Raw genomic sequence first — 22939 nt, 5'->3', positions numbered from 1 at the left:
AGAAGGTAAATTAGCTGAGTGGTGGGTACATGAGTGTTTGTTATCTTTTTCCATTAACCTTTTTATGCATTTAAAGTATTTCATTATATTTTTGAAGCAGATGAAGGTTCAAAATAAGTAAACTAGAATAAGAATTGGAATTATTCAGATGAACACTTTGCAAATAGACATTGGAAAGAAATACTCCAACACAATGGAGAGAAGAAAAGGGAGGAAAGGCTGCCTTTCCCTGTGGTGAGAAGACACGAGAGAGTCCAAGCTGTCCATTTACAGTCTGCTAGAAATTAGAGATACCTACCTCACAAAAGCCCAAACTCAAAGTCATCAGCCAGTTAAAGAAGTCAGCTCTGTCCTTAGGAAAGAGACCTTCACGGAGGAAGGGGTTGGCATCACCTATAGGGGAAGGAGTCTGGGGACACAATAAGGTTGTAAGAATGGCTCTCAAGAATGAAAGAGGAGGGAATTCCTTGGTGGTCCGGGGGTTAGGACGCTGTGCTTCCACCACAGGGGCTCGGGTTCACTCCCAGTTGGGGAAGTAAGATCCTGCCAGTCACGTGGCACAGCCAAAAACAAACAAAAAAAGGGGAGCGTGCCAGTGAAGAGATACCTCTCAGAGGAGCAGAAAGAGTACAACCCTGCAACAACGATGGCAAGGTTTCAAGGCTTCGACGCTTTCCTACGTTTATTAACATTGTTCTCCACAGGGAATCATGTAAATTCACACATACATGGTTCCGCTGTTGTCGTTTAGACTCTAAGTTGTATCCAACTCTTTTTGCGACCCCGTGGACAGTAGCCTGCCAGGCTCCTCTGTCTGTGGGATTTCCCAGGCAAGCATACTGGAGTCGGCTGCCATTTCCTTCTCCAGGGGATCTTCCTGACCCAGGATCGAACCCGTGTGGCAGGCAGATTCTTTACCACTGAGCCACCAGGGAAGCCCTTATATACATGGTAGTTAACATTTGTTGGCTGTTCACCAGGTGCCAGGCTCTGTACTACTGTTTATACATACCCATTTTTCTTACTAATGCTCATTCATTACCCTATGGAGGTACTATTATTATTATTCCTATAGACAGATGAGGAAACTGAGGCTTCCTATGGTCATGAGCAGGCAGGGAAATCTGGGCCCAAATCCAGGTCTACCTGTACTTTCTAACCAACCTGCCTGGAAGAACAGGTTAAAAAGATGAATCAAGATGAGGCCGACTAGGATCTGCAGCCTGGGAAGAGGAGTTACCAAGCAAACTGAGCACATTGCACCACAGCTATAATCTCCACGTGCCCATGGCTAGCAGCCCCAACTCTGTAGGGAGACTCTCCTCTACATCAAACAGGCTGTGTGTGTTGGTAGCCAGAATGGGAAGAAGCCACATCTGGGGATGTGGCTCTTGGAGGAGAAATGTCTCTCTTCCCTTTTGACCCCAGCAGTCACAGTAAAAAGTGAATCCAGGTGATTCTAGCTGGGGATGCCTCTGGCATATAGGCTGCCTCATTTTAACATGGTCCCAACTTAACCTATAACTAACCCAAGGCACAATAATGCCACAGTGTGGCTTCAAGTTTAACCAAAATTATTTAAACAGAATTACACCAAAGTTACAACCAAACTGGCCTCATACAAACACCTCTTTACAGCTGTATGCCACATTATAGCTTAAAAAGCACTTTCACAGATACCTCATTTAATCCTCACAGCAACTTTGTGAGGGGAGCCTTATTATTTCTACTTCATAAATGAGGAATCTAAGGGTCAGAAAAGTTGAGTAATTTGCCCAAGATCATGGAGTTAGTAAGTGATGCATAAAAAGTGATTCAAGAAGTGCAAGTGACACTCAAAACTCACAAATACATAATGACTGACTCACGAAGAGAAACTCCGTTGTTTGATGATTAATAGCTTGTTAAATCGGAGAAAGCAATGGCACCCCACTCCAGTACTTTGCCTAGAAAATCCCATGGATGGAGGAGCCTGGTAGGCTGCAGTCCATGGGGTCGCTAGAGTTGGACACGACTGAGCGACTTCACTTTCACTTTTCACTTTCATGCATTGCAGAAGGAAATGGCAACCCACTCCAGTGTTCTTGCCTAGAGAACCCCAGGGACTGCGGGGCCTGGTGAGCTGCCATCTATGGGGTCGCACAGAGTCGGGCACAACTGAAGTGACTTAGCAGCAGCAGCAGCAGCAGCTTGTTAAATGGTAACACAAACCACAGGATATTTTGGAGAAGAGTGGCTACAGGTTATAGGGGTTAAAAAACAAAAGATCACTCACTCTGTGATTGCATTAACACTATACTGTTTTTACTGATATGGCTGTTTACTTAGTAGAAAAATGACAAAAATTTATTTGACACTGCTGAAATCAGATTGATTATATTCTTTGCACCCAAAGATGGAGAAGCTCTATACAGTCAGCAAAAACACCACCAGGACCTGACTGTGGCTCAGATCATGAACTCCTTATTGCCAAATTCAGACTTAAATTGAAGAAAGTAGGGAAAACCACTAGACCATTCAGGTATGACCTAAATCAAATCCCTGATGATTATACAGTGGAAGTGAGAAATAGATTTAAGGGCCTAGATCTGATAGATAGAGTGCCTGATGAACTATGGAATGAGGTTCATGACATCGTACAGAAGACAGGGATCAAGACCATCCCGGTGGAAAAGAAATGCAAAAAAGCAAAATGGCTGTCTGGGGAGGCCTTACAAATAGCTGTGAAAAGAAGAGAAGCGAAAAGCAAAGGAGAAAAGGAAAGATCTAAGCATCTGAATGCAGAGTTCCAAAGAACAGCAAGAAGAGATAAGAAAGCCTTCTTCAGAGATCAATGCAAAGAAATAGAGGAAAACAACAGAGTGGGAAAGACTAGAGATCTCTTCAAGAAAATTAGAGATACCAAGGGAACATTTCATGCAAAGATGGGCTTGATAAACGACAGAAATGGTATGGACCTAACAGAAGCAGAAGATATTAAGAAGAGATGGCAAGAATACACAGAAGAACTGTACAAAAAAGATCTTCACGACCCAGATAATCACAATGGTGTGATCACTGACCTAGAGCCAGACATCCTGGAATGTGAAGTCAAGTGGGCCTTAGAAAGCATCACTACGAACAAAGCTAGTGGAGGTGATGGAATTCCAGTTGAGCTGTTTCAAATCCTGAAGGATGATGCTGTGAAAGTGCTGCACTCAATATGTCAGCAAATTTGGAAAACTCAGCAGTGGCCACAAGACTGGAAAAGGTCAGTTTTCATTCCAATCCCAAAGAAAGGCAATGCCAAAGAATGCTCAAACTACCACACAACTGCACTCATCTCACACGCTAGTAAAGTAATGCTCAAAATTCTCCAAGCCAGGCTTCAGCAATACGTGAACCGTGAACTTCCTGATGTTCAAGCTGGTTTTAGAAATGGCAGAGGAACCAGAGATCAAATTGCCAACATCCGCTGGATCATGAAAAAAGCAAGAGAGTTCCAGAAAAGCATCTATTTCTGCTTTATTGACTATGCCAAAGCCTTTGACTGTGTAGATCACAATAAACTGTGGAAAATTCTGAAAGAGATGGGAATACCAGACCACCTGACCTGCCTCTTGAGAAATCTGTATGCAGGTCAGGAAGCAACAGTTAGAACTGGACATGGAACAACAGACTGGTTCCAAATAGGAAAGGGAGTACGTCAAGGTTGTATATTGTCACCCTGCTTATTTAACTTATATACAGAGTACATTATGAGAAACACTGGACTGGAAGAAACACAAGCTGGAATCAAGATTGCTGGGAGAAATATCAATAACCTCAGATATGCAGATGACACCACCCTTATGGCAGAGAGTGAAGAGGAACTCAAAAGCCTCTTGATGAAAGTGAAAGAGGAGAGTGAAAAAGCTGGCTAAAAGCTCAACATTCAGAAAACGAAGATCATGGCATCTGGTCCCATCACTTCATGGCAAATAGATGGGGAAACAGTGGAAACAGTGTCAGACTTTGTTTTTGGGCTCCAAAATCACTGCAGATGGTGACTATAGCCATGAAATTAAAAGATGCTTACTCCTTGGAAGCAAAGTTATGACCAACCTAGATAGCATATTCAAAAGCAGAGACATTACTTTGCCAACAAAGGTCCGTCTAGTTAAGGCTATGGTTTTTCCTGTGGTGATGTATGGATATGAGAATTGGACTGTGAAGGCTGAGCACCGAAGAATTGATGCTTTTGAAGTGTGGTGTTGGAGAAGACTCTTGAGAGTCCCTTGGACTGCAAGGAGGTCCAACCGGTCCATTCTGAAGGAGATCAGCCCTGGGATTTCTTTGGAGGGAATGATGCTAAAGCTTAAACTCCAGTACTTTGGCCACCTCATGCGAAGAGTTGACTCATTGGAAAAGACTCTGATGCTGGGAGGGATTGGGGGCAGGAGGAGAAGGGGACGACAGAGGATGAGATGGCTGGATGGCATCACTGACTCGATGGATGTGAGTCTGGGTGAACTCAGGGAGTTGGTGATGGACAGGGAGGCCTGGCGTGCTGCGATTCATCGGGTCGCAAAGAGTCGGACACGACTGAGCGATTGAACTGAACTGAAGGGATGTAAGCAAGTGGGGAATTTGGTAAACCCAGTCATATCAGTAACTAGAGGGGCTTCGCTTGTACTAGGATTCTAACTCAGAACTAGGATATCAATTCAGAAAACAATAAATTTAGAAGCCTGTCATATCACCAGGTGGCCAATGGGGCCACTCTGCGGTAAGACTAGTTTTATCTGAGCAATAAAAATTATTGCAGGCAGTATTATCACTAATGGCAATAATTTGGCAAATGGAAGTCAATATACACAGACGGGGAATAACTGGTTGTGCTTGTGCAGTTTAGATGATTGAAGATCCAACGTAAAGGCTTCTGCTGTGATGAGGATTAACCACTCAGTAATTAATGGCCTAAAGTGGAACGATAATCATGTATCAGAGAAAGTAATAAAAATGTCCCAACAAAGGTACTAAAATAAGGGCAATAAATGTTTTATAGTAACAATCTGGAATTGTAAAATGGTCCAGTGCAGACCTACATGTTGTCCCTTACTGCAGAGTGCTAACACCAAACCACCGTGTGCGCACACAAAAAAGGGGACGCAGTGTATTCGGTGACAATTATATTCCTCCCAAATCACAAAGCTAAATAACTACTTCTACTGGTCGCATGAATGCAATTCTGCTGAATGACCCGTGGAAACACTCATGGTTTTATATTGTTAGCAGGTGCAAAACAAGAGTGTATAAAGTTTGCCTTTGCAGTTTGGGATATGGTGATATTTTAAGACCCATCCTAAATACAGATTCAAGGAAAACTCAGCTGATGACAGGTGCAGGCAAGGTATGGTGACTCTGAACCAAACATAAAACAGGATAGTACATCCCACTGCCCTACAAACACGGACAAATCCTGGCTGTGAACAGAATTGGCTAAAAGGAACAGAATACTCAACTCTGACACTTAAATTGTAAAGACTGTGACGTCAGGGTACTGAGCTGGTGTCTCTGCAATTCTCTTGTCTTTCCCTCAGGTTACAAGTTAACTGTTAACAGTTTTTGGCACCTTATTTTCACATTAACACATGCAAAAGTAGGAAATGTGAGTGGAGGCAGAAAGTGGCTTTCTTCACAAAATCATCTCTTACTGATTGGAAAAGAAAATCCTGCTAAAAACCCTCCTTTAGACTTTTCTTTTACAGCTCACTGGCCAGAACCAATGAGATGAGCCCATCACAGATTAGTCACTGGTATTACCAAGGAATTATTATAAAAGGCTTAAACTAACCCAGATGCCTACTCTAAGTACACTGTTGCCTGTTCAAGAGCTGAATGAATCTATGGTCTTGAGCAAGGAAGAAGCAAGGGCCAGGAAGGCAGCTGTGTAGGTAATTAACAATGCCTGCCCCACTGGCCAACAAACCAGACAGTCCACTGTGAGTAAAACTGGGAAATAGAACCCATCATACTTAATGGAAATATTACGCAAATAGCACAGAAAACATGTATCCCCGTGAGAAGATCTAATACAAGATACATACTAAGAAACACTGAAGAAAAATCCACTAAGTAAATGGAGGGATTTCATTCCTTCTTTCCAAAAATATTTACTTAGTAACTTAGGACCTAAAATAAGGGCAATAAACATTTTATAGTAACATTTACTGAATTTTCTTTTCTGCTTGTCTGCGTGTTAAGGCACATTGGTGAACAAAAGCAGGTGTTAAGGCACACTGGTGAACCAAACAAAGTCCCAGCCCTCAGAGAGCTTACACTGGCAATTTCTGATTAAAAAGACAAAGCAAAATTGCATTTTACAGAAATGAACAGCAGTCATGCTTCACAGTATTTCAGAAGACTATACCTTCTACATATTGGCCAAATTGAAAAAAGGATGGGTTGGTGGAATTAGAGAAAAGTTCACCACACATTCAGTTAAGTTATTAAAAGAATATTAAAATATTGATAATGCATATTTGTAAGGTATTTTTCTAGGTATTCAAAATACTTTAATGTATATTCTCTTAACTTCCCCACTGACTATGAAGGAAGACAGGGTGGCTATTATGACACAGGCCCCAGAAGGATGAAATCTAGGTCTCTTGTACCTCTTAAATCATTCAGCTTTCACTATGAACAACAGCTTTCCTAGAGGTAAGCCTCTAAGATTAAACCTGCAAAAAGAGGCCAAAGTTCTTAGAACACGTGAGAAGATGACCCATCGTTTAAACTTATTGTGACTGAACGATGGCCTATGAGAGAAAGGTGGGATAAAGTGATAATTTGGGGTATGAATACACACCCACACATCTGGGATTTAACTAGGGCTCTTCTGTGTTTGAAAATAATTAGAATTTTACTAGAAGAAATAGCCTCCAGGGATCTTTTAACTCCACCGTCTGGCTGGGTTTCCTTGAGTGTGCCAAAGAGAAAAAGGACCTGAAGAATGCCAGCTCCATAGTTAAGTTCTATTTGCCCCGGTTCTCAGAAAGTAAGGAAGGAAGAGGGGAGGTCTATCTATCTATCTATTTATATCTTTAGAAGCATGGTCTCCAGAAGCCAGAAGATCATCAATCAGCCAATTTTAGGACAATATTTACCAAATAAAGACCTTCTCATAGAACAGAGACAAACCCTATATAAACCACCTTCCAACGTAAGAAAAAGATCTCTGATGTAACTTAATTTTACACTTAGTAACAGACTGCTTAGAAGTAAGAAGACTGTTCATCTTCTGATCCAAAACAGAACAGGGGAGAAGCTAGAAAAGGTCAAAGCAGAAACTGTCACTTCTACAAAGTAGGGAAGGGTTCCACGGGTTTAAGAAGAAGTACATGCATGAGAGGAAAAATATCTTGACTTACTTTTTGGTGAGCCGAGGGTCCAGAGGAGGGTGCTGTGCTCCATACACAGGCTGGATGCTAAAAGCGAGGAAAAAAAAGGAAGACATGAGTTGTCAGGAAGGTAGATATATTGGGTGAGTACCACCTGCATCGCAACGTTGGAAGGGACTGAGAGAAACAGGTGACCTCCAAGAACAACTATGCCCAAGCCAAAGGACAGCAACCTACTCTTTAAAAAAAAAAAGTTCATCATCTTCCCTGGTGAGGTTTCAGCACCCTACGCAATTATCAGGAAGTTCTATCCGGACAGGCAGCATGGGAAGGCTTACAGTTGGACAGAATACAGTTCAAATGCAGGTTGTGGCATCCACTATAAACTTTCACTAAATGGCCTGACCACTCTGAACATGCTTTCTTATCTGTAAAACTGGAATATCGCCTACCCCAGAGGACCACTTGGACTACACGACAGTGAAGCAGCCCCACAGATCAAGGGAGGAGTGACCCAAGGGGTTCTCACAACTGCTGGCAAGGGTATAAACTGATACAACCACTTTGAAAAAGTTTGGTTATATTGAGGAAGAACAAAATATGCATACTCTAAGACTAAAGATACATACATATACATATACATATATATATATGTCTTTAGAAAAACAAAGATATGTGTATCAGGAAACATATAAAAGTGTTCCTAATCTCAGATATATGCAGATGACACCACCCTTATGGCAGAAAGTGAAGAACTAAAGAGCCTCTTGATGGAAGTGAAAGAGGAGAGTGAAAACACTGGCTTAAAACCCAACATTCAGAAAAATAAGATCATGGCATCCAGTTCCATCACTTCATGGGAAATAGATAGGGAAACCATGGAAACAGTTAGAGACTTTATTTTTTGAGGCTCCAAATCACTGCAGATGGTGACTGCAGCTATAAAATTAAAAGACGCTTGCTCCTTGGAAGAAAAGCTATGACAAACCTAGACAGCATATTCAAAAGCAGAGACATTACTTTGCCAACAAAGATCAGTCTAGTCAAGGCTATGGTTTTTCCAGTAGTCATGTATGGATGTGAGAGTTGGACTATAAAGAAAGCTGAGCACTGAAGAATTGATGCTTTTGAACTGTGGTGTTGGAGAAGACTCTTGAGAGTCCCTTGGACTGCAAGGAGATCCAACCAGTCCATCCTAAAGGAAATCAGTCCTGGGTGTTCATTGGAGGGAATGATGTTGAAGCTGAAACTTTGATGTTGAAGCTGAATCCAATACATTGGCCACCTGATGTGAAGACCTGCCTCATTTGAAAAGACCCTGATGCTGGGAAAGATTGAAGGTGGAAAGAGAAGGGGATGACAGAGGATGAGATGGTTGGATGGCATCACCGACTCAATGGGCATGAGTCTGAGTAAACTCGGAGAGTTGGTGATGGACAGGGAGTCCTGATGCGCTGCAGTTTATGGGGTCGCAGAGTTGGACACGACTGAGTGACTGAACTGAACTGATAGCATTATGGATCCTTTTAGCTCCAAACTAGAAATAACCCTACTGTCTATCAATAGAGAAATAAACTTTCATGTGTTCATATAATAAAACACTTTACAGCAATGTAAATAAATGGAGTAAGGTTGCAAGTAATGTGAATGGATCTTACAAATGTCATGTTGAACAAAAAAAACAAGCAAAGGATAAAACAGTAAATAGTGTATGATTCTATTTACACATACATCACAAACTGGCAAAATGATTTCTATCACTTGGAGATCATCCATATAGTAACACAATAAAGGAAGCACAGAGTGATTAGCATGAAAGGATGTGGTTATCTCTTGGGGAGAAGGAAGGAGGTGTGATCAACGACAGACACGGGGGCTTCCGGGGCGTTCACTTTCTGATTATTTATCAAGTTTATCAAGTTACCATACCACACACTTGTTTTATGTACTTTTCTACAGTAGTTCAGTTTAAAAAAAAGAGTGACCTGAAATAATTGTATACTAAGCCAAACTGTGGTTTAAGTACAAAGGCAACAGAAAAGCATGCTTCAGCATGTAAGAACTCAGGGAATCTGGTTTCCTTTACTCCTTCCTGAAGAAACTACTAGAGGAAAAACTTCAACTGATAATATAATAAATGGAGACACTATGGCAAAAGGCTGGTGGTGGACAAGAATCCACCTGCCAATGTAGGGGACACGGGTTCGATCCCTGTTCTGAAAAGACTCCGCATGCTTCCCCATGCCCCGGCGCAACTAAGCCCGTGTGCCACAACCACTGACCCCAAGCTCCAGAGCTGGCGAATCGCAACGACTGAGCCCACACGCTGCAACTACTAGAGCCCGCCCGCCCACCTAGAACCTGGACTTTGCAACAAAGGAAGCCCCTGCACCACAGCTAAAGAGTAGCGCCCCATGTAGAACCAAGACCCGGTGCGGACAAAAGTAAATACGTACGTAAATTTTTAAAACTTTGTAAAGATTGAGCCTTAAATTTGAGGCTTTCTGGTTGCAGAAGAGAATGCAAAAATAATGTAACTGGCAAATGTTAAAGTGGGATGGAGGAGAAGTGGACTCAAATAAGTAGACTGATTTCCTCATCTTTTACTGACAAGGTTCAAAAAGACACTTATAACTGGTAGTTCAAGTACTATATAGGTATGTTGTTGTTGTTGTTGAGTCTCCCAGTCGTGTTTGACTCTGTGACCCCAGGGACTGCAGCATGCCAGGCCTCCCTGTCCCTCATCATCTCCTGAAGTTTGCCCAAGTCCATGTCCACTGCATTGGTGATGCCATTCAGCCGTCTCATTCTTTGATGCCCTGATATACAGGTATGTTTAAAGATATAAAATAAAACTAAGAAAAATAACTATAATCAACTAAAAGCAGATGGAAAGGAGGCAGGAAATAGTACTAATTTCATCATTACTCATGGTAGGGAGTCAACAGATACTATCTGAAGAAACATGGTATAAAGTTATACACAATCACTAGAATAAAAAGATAACTCTTTCAAATCATCAGAACCTACACCAGGATATACCCACCTCCCAAAGCAAGTACAGTCCTGATAGTGAAAGTTTTTTAAAAGAAAATATTAAAAATAGAACTAAAACTAAATATATCAGTCACTCCAATAAATATATATGGGTCGAACTTACCTATTAAAAGAAAAGGGATTATTATCAATGGGACTGGTAAAATCAACTACAGTACATCTGTTAAAAAGAATGAGGTAATTCTATATCCACTGACATGAAACACACATTGAAAAAAAGATGCAGAATTATATGCACAGTAATAATTCCATTTTATGTAAAAATCTTTAAAATAAAGTATATCCACGTACTGACATATGACTGCATTTATGTATTTACAGTCCATTTCTGAAAGAACACATAAGACTAAGAAGCAGTGGTATGGAAGTGGGACTGATGATTGGAGGGCCCTGTGGCAGAGACTAAGTTTTCAGTGCAAACCTTCTTACACCTTTCTCAATTAGTACTGTATACATGATCACCTTTCTAAGAAATAAATTAAGCAATCTTAAGAGCACTGGGAAGTTTAAATGGGATAATGTGTAAAAGGTCCTTCAGCACAATTCCTACAGGTAGTTAAGCAATAACAGCAGGTGGTGAGGTAAATGCTGCCCGGCACACACTCAGTGCTTAAGAAATGTTGGTTTTCTTCCTCCCCCCGATTTTTGTAATTTATTTCTTACTAACATTTAGAAAACAGAACAAGTAGGTTTACCAAGTACCTTTGACATAAAGTACTTTGACATAAAGATGTGATCCTAAAGTTGCTTTTAAATAAAAATGTAGTCAATCTGATCATTTTCACATTGATTTCTACTAAGATTCCAAAGAGAATATTTGTGTATCAACCTTTAGCTATGAGTAGGGCCCTGACCCTTTTAGTAGTAAGATTTCTGAACATCTATGGAAGGTTATTAAGTAATTTGTAAACAAGCCATCACATGTACTACCACAGAAATACAAACAATGCTACTTGAATGTGTTTACAGTTTCCCAGGCAGAGGAAAGGAAGAGAGAAAAGAAGGATTAAAGAATACAGGAAAGTCTGGCTTAGAGAGAGAAAGCTTAGACAAAACAAAAAGCACAAACTAGAAAACCCAAAGGGCCATTTGTATTTCAGCATTTGCAAATACTCTTAAGATGAGTACACTTGAACTCTCTAAGTAAATAAGCTTCTATGTTAGCAAAATATAAAGATCAGAGAATAAACTCTGCAGGAAGATATTAATGGGAAAGTTGGGCTGGGTGACTGAGTAGCAGAATAAGAAAGAATCCTTAGATTCTCTCCATAAAAGAGTATTACCACCTGCCAGTAATACAGCAAGAAAAAAAGCAATCCTAATGGTGCAGGTTTAGGAGCTAAAGGCCATTAATAATCACCTAGGAAAAGGACCTTAACATCACTGTAGACTATTTTTTAAAGACGTCAGCCCCGAGTGCTGGCATAGCCAGAAAGGCCAAGATAAATGATGGACTTTATCAGCAAAGGTATCAGAGCCTAAACTGAACTTATTTCTGAACTAAAACCATAATGTATCTGTTAACATTTTTAATTAACATATTCCTGAACTAAACCATAATTTGTCTGTATCTGAAACACCTGGATAATTTATCAGTTTCACTTCAGTTCAGTTCAGTTGCTCAGTCGTGTCCGACTCCTTGCGACCCCATGAATCACAGCACGCCAGGCCTCCCTATCCATCACCAACTCCCGGAGTTCACTCAGACTCACGTCCATCGAGTCGGTGATGCCATCCAGCCATCTTATCCTCTGTCGTCCCCTTCTCCTCCTGCCCCCAATCCCTCCCAGCATCAGAGTCTTTTCCAATGAATCAACTCTTCCCATGAGGTGGCCAAAGTACTGGAGTTTCAGCTTTAGCATCATTCCTTCCAAAGACATCCCAGGGCTGATCTCCCTCAGAATGGACTGTTTGGATCTCCTTGCAGTCCAGGGGACTCTCAAGAGTCTTCTCCAACACCACAGTTCAAAAGCATCAATTCTTCGGTGCTCAGCCTTCTTCACAGTCCAACTCTCACATCCATACATGACCACAGGAAAAACCATAGCCTTGACTAGACGGACCTTTGTTGTCTCTGCTTTTGAATATGCTATCTAGGTTGGTCATAACTTTCCTTCCAAGGAGTAAGCGTCTTTTAATTTCATGGCTGCACTCACCATCTGCAGTGATTTTGGAGCCCCAAAAATAAAGTCTGACACTGTTTCCACTGTTTCCCCATCTATTTCCCATGAAGTGATGGGACCAGATGCCATGATCTTAGTTTTCTGAATGTTGAGCTTTAAGCCAACTTTTTCACTCTCCTCTTTCACTTTCATCAAGAGGCTTTTGAGTTCCTCTTCACTTTCTGCCATAAGGGTGGTGTCATCTGCATATCTGAGGTTACTGATATTTCTCCCAGCAATCTTGATTCCAGCTTGTGCTTCTTCCAGTCCAGCGTTTCTCATGATGTTCTCTGCATATAAGTTAAATAAGCACGGTGACAATATACAGCCTTGATGAACTCCTTTTCCTATTTGGAACCAGTCTGTTGTTCCATGTCCAGTTCTAACTGTTGCTTCTTGACCTGCATACAGATTTCTCAAGAGGCAGGTCAGGTGGTCTGGTATTCCCATCTCTTGAAGAATTTTCCACAGTTTATTGTGATCCACACAGTCAAAGGCTTCGGCATAGTCAATAAAGCAGAAATAGATGCTTTTCTGGAACTCTCTTGCTTTTCTCATGATCCAGCGGATGTTGGCAATTTGATCTCTGGTTCCTCTGCCTTTTCTAAAACCAGCTTGAACATCAGGAAGTTCACAGTTCACGTATTGCTGAAGCCTGGCTTGGAGAATTTTGAGCATTACCTTACTAGCATGTGAGTAGGAGAGGCAAGAAGTTAGAAAAGGGAGAGAAGCCCAGATGACTAAATGAAGACAAACTGAAAGAGCCTGGTGATTGAGGTGCTCAATTTCCGGGCATGTATAATTCACCTATCGACCTGTGCAATACACTTCCACTAGACCCAAACTCAACTCTAGAGCAGGCTGGTCTCTACACACCCTAACCTCAAACGCTAAGCTGGGCTCTTCTCCCCATCTCATTTAAAAAATCTTATCCATCCTGAAACATTCCTTCAAACTCTACACCCTGTGCCCCATGAGACTTTCTCTGAGCCTGTCCCCAGCATCCACTAACCCATGCCTTTGCTGATTCCCTAAAACACAGAAATTGAGGTTTACACTGCTTTTAAAGAATAAACTATTTTTAAAACAAACTAGATTTAGAGCATAATATAAAGTATACCCAGGTAGGTGCTCAACACCTATGTAAGAAATAAGACATTATGGAGTCGGAACCCCAGCACAACCCTTCTCAGGAAACCACTGAGTCTGGGATTTTTCATCCTCATTTTTGTTTTTATATTTCCTATGCATGTATCGTGAAACAATATAGAGTATTGTTCTGCATGTTTGAAAAACTTCATATAAATGGCATCACACCATATTCACAACTTACTTTGATGCTAAATCATAAATGCTACTTTAAATCTTATTTAATTTCATGGCTGGCTGGCTGATTTCTCCAACACACATTTAAAAAACATTTGCTTTACCACAAGAGCAAAAGGCATTTAACTCACATTTTCAGAAACAAAGAAAAGTATAGAGAAAGATACAACAAACACCCACGAACCCATCACTCTGACTTAACAAATAATTAACACCTGTCACATTTCTTTTTCTTTTTTTAAGAAAATAAAGTGTTAAAGAGACTTCTGAAGTTCCAGTTGCAGTCCCCAGCCCCGTTCCCCCGCCTCCCCAAGAGATAACCACTATCCTGAAGTGGATACAAAATCCTTCCCATCTGTTTTTATACTTTTACATATATTCATGTACCCATAAACATGCAATATCTTTATGTTTTAAAACTTCTACATGAAAGACTGCACACTGTACATATCGGTCTACATCTTGCTTTTCTCACTCAACAGTGTGTTTTCACCCAGCTCTGCTTTTCGGTTTTTCTGATTACAAAAGTAACATATGCTTAAGTGGCAAAACCAGAAAGACAATAACACTGAGCATCCTCTCCATGGGGAAGCTGAGCTGCCGAGTACTTTCAGATTCTCCAGAGCAGTGGTGGGGCCATGTCTTTTTCTGTAGTCCCCTCACCACCTGGCAGAGCATGACACACACCAGCAGGCGCTTAACAATACTCAGTGAGTCAAGCCTGGAACGATGAAGAACCCAGGCCTCTGTTTAAGCTGACTCCTGTCTAGCTACACCTAAAAATGAAGAGGCAGTCACACTGTGTCTCAGAGAAACCAAACCGCATATACAGAGAAAAGAAGGCCACGGGCTGTGCCACAACAAAGGAAAACATGAAGCAAAAGTCTCGGTCAACCTCCATTGTTCCCTTCAATAAACCAACACCGCAGAACGTGTTGGCAGAGCTGGGTAGTTGGAACAGAGCAAAAAGCCTGATAGGAAAAAAGATCAACAGGTGTTTGTTCAGCGCTGGCAGAGGAGCTAAAGCAAACATGGGAACAGAGCTATCCACTTTGAAGCCAAACACGCTGGCAATCAACGCAGGGTCACACGCTCACTCGATGGAAGTCTTCCAGAACCGGGGATCCATGCTGCTGCGGTGATAATTTAGTATCTCCTAGTCACTGACTTAATCAGTAAAGCATTTCCAAGCTAAGAATAGGTTGTAGTGTACCTGCCCAGACAGGCTGGGACCATTACACTGAGTCTCCTATCAGATTCTTTAAAGTTACAAAAAACAACCAAATGACAGAGAAGGTTTCAGTTAAAAATCTACAGGCTCCTAAGTAATTCAAGGAATCAGACACTTCTCAGAGTCACTGAATATTAAAAGAGCTCCTTGACTTTAATAACACACGTGCGTGTGTGCTAAGTCACTTCAGTTGTATCTGACTCTTTACAACCTTATGGACCGTGGCCCATCAGGCTCCTCTGTCCATGGGATTCTCCAGGCAAGAATACTGGAGTCGGTTGCCATGCCCTCCTCCAGGGGATCTTCTGACCCAGGGATTGAGCACCCATCTGTTATGTCTCCTGCATTGGCAGGCAGGTTCTTTACCACCAGTACCACCTGGGAAACCCACTTTTCCTTAAAAAGAGGGTGAAGCCGTTCCCAGAAAGACTGGGGATGAGATTGTGGGGAATTAGCCAGGCTTTGGCTCACATTTGTCTCTCCTATTCCAAGTCTCATCCATACTTTCACTGGAAGCATCTACATCCTTGAACCAGATGAGGTGCTTGGGCAGAGGGTTATTTCAATCTTAGCAGAGACTGAGGGAAGGGAGAGGCAGCAGCAGAGTGTGGACCAGGGGTCAAGAAATTTGCAGTGTGATTTAGGGCTACTTTCCCTCTCTGGCCTCAGTTTCCTCAATCAGCAGTGCTCTCAGGGTCGAATTACAACATTCTATAATTTCGTGACACTCAGACGTGCGGTGGGGCCAGAAATTCACCACTTTCCAAAGCACAAGATAGAAAAACTTACCTTCAGCGCTCCCCGCCCACCCCCGAGCTATTCTTACCTATCAATCATACCTCTGTGCCTGACAGAGCAGAAGAGAAACATCCAGTGACATGAGTTGGAGTTGCCAAGTTTAACACTCAACTTCAGAACCAGTAAAAGCCTCAGAGCTCCTTCAATCCAGATATCATTTCATAGATAAGGAAATTGAGCATGGAGTAGTTAGTATGTTGTCCTAAACTGTGGCTCTTTCTGAGGATAGGATACCACAATCTTACCTGACCACCTACGCCAGAAACCTGAGGGTGACATCCCTTCAGCCCACCTTTCTCCCTTACTCCCCAAATCCAGTGATTTACCAAGTCCTATAGATATTCCCAAACTTGTCCTTTATTGTCATTACCCTAGTTGAAGACCTCATGGCCTGTCCCTGTACTAACTGCAGCAGACTCTTAACTACAGCTGATTTGAACAACGGGGGTAAGGGGCACCGACTCCACTCACAGCCCAACCCAGGGATGGAACCCAGGTCTCCCGCATTGCAGGTGGATTCTTTACCAGCTGAGCCACAAGGGAAGCCCCCACTCACAGCACGGAGACCAATGAGGAAGGTACAGCAGTGGCCCAGGAAAGAGAGGACTCAGTTTGATCCTGAAAGTAGGGAGTGGAAGTGATGAGAACTGCTCATGTTCAGGATATATTCTGACAAGCCAACACAGAACCTGCTAATGAACTGGATGTAGCAGGAAGAGAAAGAGAATGAAAGACATTAGGATTTTTGGTCTGAGGGACTTGGTGAATGGCTGGACTATTTACGTGAGACTGGACAGAGTAGATTTGCAGGAGTGGGCAAATGTGGAAACCAAGAGTTCTGCTTGGATGTGTTACGTGAGAGATGCTATTAGCAAAACAGAGATGCATTAATTGTTCAGTATCCAGGGACTTCCCTGGCAGTCCAGTGGTTAAGACTCCGTGCTTCCACTGCAGAGGGCACAAGTTTGATCCCTGATCCCACAGGCCGCACAGTATGGCCAAAAAAAAATTTTCAGTATCCACTGGGGAAAAGCATCCAGCATCAGAAATCAGATTTCTTTCAATCTAATTTAAGGCTCTTTATTCAGTGGTTCTCAAAGTGCAGCTCCCAGCTTAGCAGGAGTGGTACCCTTTAGGAACTCCTCAGAAACTTCACTTCTGGTGCTCCACCTCAGTTCAGTTCAGTCGCTCAGTCGTGTCCGACTCTTTGCAACCCCATGAATCGCAGCACGCCAGGCCTCCCTGTCCATCACCAACTCCCGGAGTTCACTCAGACTCACATCCATCGAGTCGGTGATGCCATCCAGCCATCTCATCCTCTGTCGTCCCCTTCTCCTCCTGCCCCCAATCACTCCCAGCATCAGAGTCTTTTCCAATGAGTCAACTCTTCGCATGAGGTGGCCAAAGTACTGGAATTTCAGCTTTAGCATCAGTCCTTCCAAAGAAATCCCAGGGCTGATCTCCCTCAGAATGGACTGGCTGGATCTCCTTGCAGTCCAAGGGATTCTCAAGAGTCTTCTCCAACACCACAGTTCAAAAGCATCAATTCTTCGGCGCTCAGCCTTCTTCACAGTCCAACTCTCACATCCATACATGACCACAGGAAAAACCATAGCCTTGACTAGACAGACCTTAGTTGGCAAAGTAATGTCTCTGCTTTTGAATATGCTATCTAGGTTGGTCATAACTTTCCTTCCAAGGAGTAAGCATCTTTTAATTTCATGGCTGCAGTCACCATCTGCAGTGATTTTGGAGCCCAAAAAATAAAGTCTGACACTGTTTCCACTATTTCCCAATCTATTTCCCATGAAGTGATGGGACCAGATGCCAATGATCTTCATTTTCTGAATGTTGAGCTTTAAGCCAGCTTTTTCACTCTCCACTTTGACTTTCATCAAGAGGCTTTTGAGTTCCTCTTCACTTTCTGCCATAAGGGGGTGTCATCTGCATATCTGAGGTTACTGATATTTCTCCCAGCAATCTTGATTCCAGATTGTGCTTCTTCCAGTCCAGCGTTTCTCATGATGTACTCTGCATATAAGTTAAATAAGCATGGTGACAATATACAGCCTTGATGAACTCCTTTTCCTATTTGGAACCAGTCTGTTGTTCCATGTCCAGTTCTAACTGTTGCTTCTTGACCTGCATACAGATTTCTCAAGAGGCAGGTCAGGTGGTCTGGTATTCCCATCTCTTTCAGAACTTTCCACAGTTTATTGTGATCTACACAGTCAAAGGCTTTGGCATAGTCAATAAAGTAGAAATAGATGTTTTTCTGGAACTCTCTTGCTTTCTCCATGATCCAGCGGATGTTGGCAATTTGATCTCTGGTTCCTCTGCCTTTTCTAAAACAGCTTGAACATCAGGAAGTTCACGGTTCACATATTACTGAAGCCTGGCTTGGAGAATTTTGAGCATTACTTTACTAGCGTGTGAGATGAGCACAATTGTAATGGACGGAATTAGAAACTCGGAAGTGGGGCTTGGCAATCTATGTTTTAACAAGCCCTTCCAGGTGATTCATTCAAGTTTGAGAAGCACTGCTCAAAACCATACTCCTCATTGCTAATGAACCCCTGACAGTCGCAGTGATCCTGCATTAGGCTCTTTCGTGCTCTCGTAAACTGTCCACCTAATCAACAACAGGCAGTATTTTTTCCACCCAGGACTCACTGTGGGGCTCCAGACACACCACTGATCAGAGTTCTTCAATTCGAGTTTCTGAAACTAGAGCAAGGAGAAGAAACAAATAAAAATAGAAGCTACTGTAATCACAACTAGCATTTTCATAATGGCTAACGTTATTGAGTACCTTCTATGTACTTTCCATGCATTGAAGTGAAGTGAAGTGAAGTCGCTCAGTCATGCCCAACTCTTTGCGACTCCATGGACTGTAGCCTACCAGGCTCCATCCATGAGATTTTTCCAGGCAAGAATACTGGAGTGGGTTGCCGTTTCCTTCTCCAGAGGATCTTCCCAACCCAGGGATCGAACCCGGGTCTTCCGCATTGCAGGCAGACGCTTTACCGTCTGAGCCACCAGGGAAGCCATGCATTACCTCATTTAATTCTCATTAACAGCCTTATAAGGTAGACACTCTGCCCTCATTTTACAGGAGGAAACTAAGGCACCAAGAGGTTAAGTAACTTGCCCAAGGTCACAAAGAAAGTGGCAGAGCTGAGATTTGAAACCAGGTTGCAGAGCTTGCACTCTTTTTCATTTTTTCTCCCTTTTCGGAGATATCATTGACACATAATCTTGTGTAAGTTTAAGATGTACATTCTGTTGGTTCAGTACACTTACAGTCTCTCTCTGAAGTTTGGTCCACAGTTGGTTGAATTTGTGGATGGATACAAAATCCATAGATATGGAGGGCCAACTGTACCACCACCTCATATAAAGGACTTGAACATCTGCAGATCTTGGTATCCAAGGGGGTCCTGGAACCAATTCCCCCCAGACACAGAGGGACAACTCTACTGCAACATGATTACTACTGTCGCATTGGCTAACACTTCTATCATGTCACATAATTAACATTTCTTCTTTGTGGTAAGAACAATTAAGATCTAGTATCCTAGCAACTTTGAAGATTATAATACAGTGTTGTTGACTATAATCACTATGCTGTCCATTATCTCTCCAGAACTTATTTATCTACTAGTTTCAAGTTTCCAGAGCCTGTATTTTTAACCACATGGTACGTACTGCCTCCTGTCTTCCTAGGCATCCACACAAGGACCATTTGAAATATTAAGCACATGGGGCTCTTATGAATAACTGAGAGCACTTATAAAGACGTTTAATTCCATAAAATTACTATATGAAGCAATTCCACTTCTACATATAATCAAAGGAGTGGAAAACATACTTTCACACAAAAAACCTGCACACGGATTTCACAGTTTTATTCATAAGAGCCCCAAAGTGGAAACAACTCTAACGTCCATCACCTAATGAATGGATAAACAAAGTGAGGTACATACATACAAGGAATATTATTCAGCCGTAAAAGGAATGAAATACTGATACATGCCACAAGAATAAGCCTTGAAAACACTACATCTAAAAGAAACCAGTCACAAAAGGCCTCTTACTACATTATTCCATTTATACAAAATGTTCAGAATACGTAAATCCATATAAATAAAAAGATCAGTGGTTGCCAAGGGTCAGAGAGCGGTGGGCGGGGGGGAAGGGGGAGTGACTACTAATGGATATGAGGTTTCTTTTCGGGGTGATGAAAATACTCTGAAATTAGTGTTGATGGTTGCACAAAACCATTTATACTCTAGATGAATGTACTAAATACCACCAAATTATACACTTCAAAAGGGTGAATTTTTATAATATGTGAATTATCTCAATAAAGCTGTTATTTTACAAAAGGATGTTTAATTCGTTTTGAACTTGAGGCTATTTTACTACATAAAATTCCTATTTGCTGTAATTAAGGTTGCTGGATCATGATCAAAGAAACTGAAAGTCATCTGCTATCGTTTTGAATTTTTACCTTTCAATTTGCAAAGAAGAAGCTAGTCTCACTTCTAAGTTGCCATGGACCTAGACAGTTATCTGTGTCATTTCTCCACCCAGACAAAGTTTTTCTTCACTATGACCGAAAGAGTACAAATGCAAATGTTCTATTCTTGAGAAAAATGTACTAATATTTTCCTTACATCAAAGGACTTTCTCTCTAAAAGAATTTTTATTTTCTCCCATAACCAAGGGCTCCTAGGGCTTCCTTGCTAAAAGCGCATAGTTGAACAATATTTCTCTTCAACAAGCAAGGTACTAAACACCATTATGAATCATGGCAACATTTTAATGTCTTAAGATAAACAATGAACATAAATACCTCTTACTGGAATAAGGATCAGAGAAATATTCTTTTAAATGCATACTTTCTCTAATAATAAACAGAAATATTAATAATTAGTATTTATTGAGCAACTATAAATAAACATTGTTTTAGGTTCTTTACAAATACATGTTTAATTCAATCCACACTGGAATCTTGAAGAAAGTATTTTTATCCTCTTTTCACAGATAAGGGAACTGAGGCTTAAAGAGATTAATTGTCCTTGATCACACAGATAACACTCCAATAATAATCCAAAGCTTTCAGAATTCAAATGTTCTTTCCTCTATCCTTTTGTGTTCCTCTTCAAAATGAAAAAGGAAGCCACAAACTTAAAGAAACTAAAAAGATTTCTCTTCCTATCTCACAAAAAAATAGTGCTCTGCAAAAAATATGACTGCTTCTACATTCCAAAAGAGGAAATATAGAAAATAAAAACTGTTAGTAACAACCAGCAGTTGGTAGGCACAAAAAGATTATGCCATATCCCACATATCAAATACTGCTTCCTGATTTAACAGTTTTTCTATAGATTCTGATTATAACTTTTGATGTCAAAATTTAATGATCTCACCATGGAAAACCCCAGAGAACAGCAGTTAGCGAGACTGGAGAGCTCCCTAGACCAGGAAGGAAAAGGAATCAGTAGGCAGGAAGTGGTGCCTATCTAAAAACATATAAGTCTTTAGCATTAACACTGTTATTCCACATTTCAATCTGAAGTTATTTATGAATTCCCTTAACCTACTTTTTACTATATTAAGAAAAACTGATCCCCGACTGTCTAACAGGATCCTATCAATAAGTAAGTCCACTATATAGCCACCACTGTCCCTGATTTCTCTCTTGCTACTGATAAAACAAACCAAAAAAGCTACAGGTTTAAAGGATTATTCCCCTTATCAATCAACTAGGAAGGGTAGCACATGGGGTACAATCAATCATGAATTTCATCGTCAAACAGACTGTGGCTGGCCGAAATCTTAAATTTAAGATTGAAACATACACTCCTCCTTTTACTTCTCAGCACTACCCCCAAACAAATTGAAACTATAAACCAACACTAGAGTGATGAATGGACAATTAAGAGTCTCAACGTATACCAAAAAGGGGTGGGGCGAGAGTGGAGATTATCTTAGAAATAATCTGTTCTCCACCTAAACAACTCTAGAATGAAAGAATTTAATGCATTTGCACAAGAAGTACATTAGCAGGCAGAGGAGAAGAGGCCACTGGGGTATGACAAATCTTTAGAAGATGCTAAAGAAATCATCTCGATTCTGTTACCCTGTAATAATTCCTAATGGGAAAGGACCAACTCAAGATATCTTAAAGTGAGGTCGAGTTGAAGAATTTCCCTCACTTTTCTTGTCCCCACCCCCGCCACGCAGACGGTCTCAAGCTCCCACCAGAACCCTTCTAGGAGTCCAGGAGGAATATTCGTACGAGGTGCGGGGGGGGCAAGTGAAGGGGCCATCCTCGTGCAAACAACCACCTGTGCTTGATGAAGACCCCCGCCCCCTCAAGAAGGAGTTCTTCGTAAAGTGAGAAGCAGCTCTGAGGATAGCCTTCCAAACCCAGAACCGACACTAATTACTCACCTAACTCCACTGTCCCCTATGCGCGAACTCCGGCCACCTCCCGGCTGAGGGAAGCCCCTCAAGGGCCCGACGCCCCCGGACCCGGGTCTGCTCCCACACCCAACCATCTCCAAAGCTCGCCGCCCACTCCTTTGCCTGACAGCCGTCCTGCCACCACCAGGCAGTCCCAGCTCCCCGCCCCCCGCCCTACGCCCAGGTTCTCCAAACCAGCATTCTTGGATCGCTGGCGCCCCAGGCCCGCGGGATTTAGGGTTTAGGATTTAGAAGGGTTTGGTCCTATCTCCTCTTCCTCTCAGCGTCCTGGGCTCACCTCCCGGGCAGCTTGGCGCTCCTCTTCCAAAACTGCTTGCTATTCTCGGCGGCCATTGCTCCGGCCCGGGGAAGGCCTTGTAGGCGGGCCAGGGGCTACCCAGAGAAATGCCCCCAGGACCCCGCAATCGCAGGGCCAGCTCAGGCCGCTTCCCTGCTGCCGGTCACCCGCTCCCAGCTCCCGGGGACGCCATCTTGGATGTGGGCACCCCCCAACCCAGCGCCGCTGCCAT

The 22939-nt window shown here is 42.2% G+C and overlaps 1 protein-coding gene across 2 annotated transcripts in view; it reads right to left on the bottom strand.

Moving 5' to 3' along the window:
* The window catches only part of TBC1D22B (TBC1 domain family member 22B), a 75036-nt gene extending 52111 nt beyond the window's left edge, over positions 1–22925 (bottom strand). Inside the window, exons 1-2 of one of the 2 annotated variants that reach the window (XM_027524296.1) lie at positions 22708–22925; positions 7392–7448 (exon numbers count right to left, since the gene is read on the bottom strand). In XM_027524296.1, the coding sequence (XP_027380097.1) occupies positions 7392–7434 (43 nt within the window). In that variant the 5' untranslated portion in view covers positions 7435–7448; positions 22708–22925. The remainder of the gene's footprint in view (positions 1–7391; positions 7449–22707) is intronic. The other variant, XM_027524295.1, reaches the window with a different exon arrangement.
* Between the last annotated feature and the right edge of the window lie 14 nt (positions 22926–22939).

Source organism: Bos indicus x Bos taurus, chromosome 23 (genome assembly GCF_003369695.1).
Source record: "Bos indicus x Bos taurus breed Angus x Brahman F1 hybrid chromosome 23, Bos_hybrid_MaternalHap_v2.0, whole genome shotgun sequence".
Classification (NCBI taxonomy): Eukaryota; Metazoa; Chordata; class Mammalia; order Artiodactyla; family Bovidae; genus Bos; species Bos indicus x Bos taurus.
This window is presented reverse-complemented; position numbering and strand designations above follow the sequence as displayed.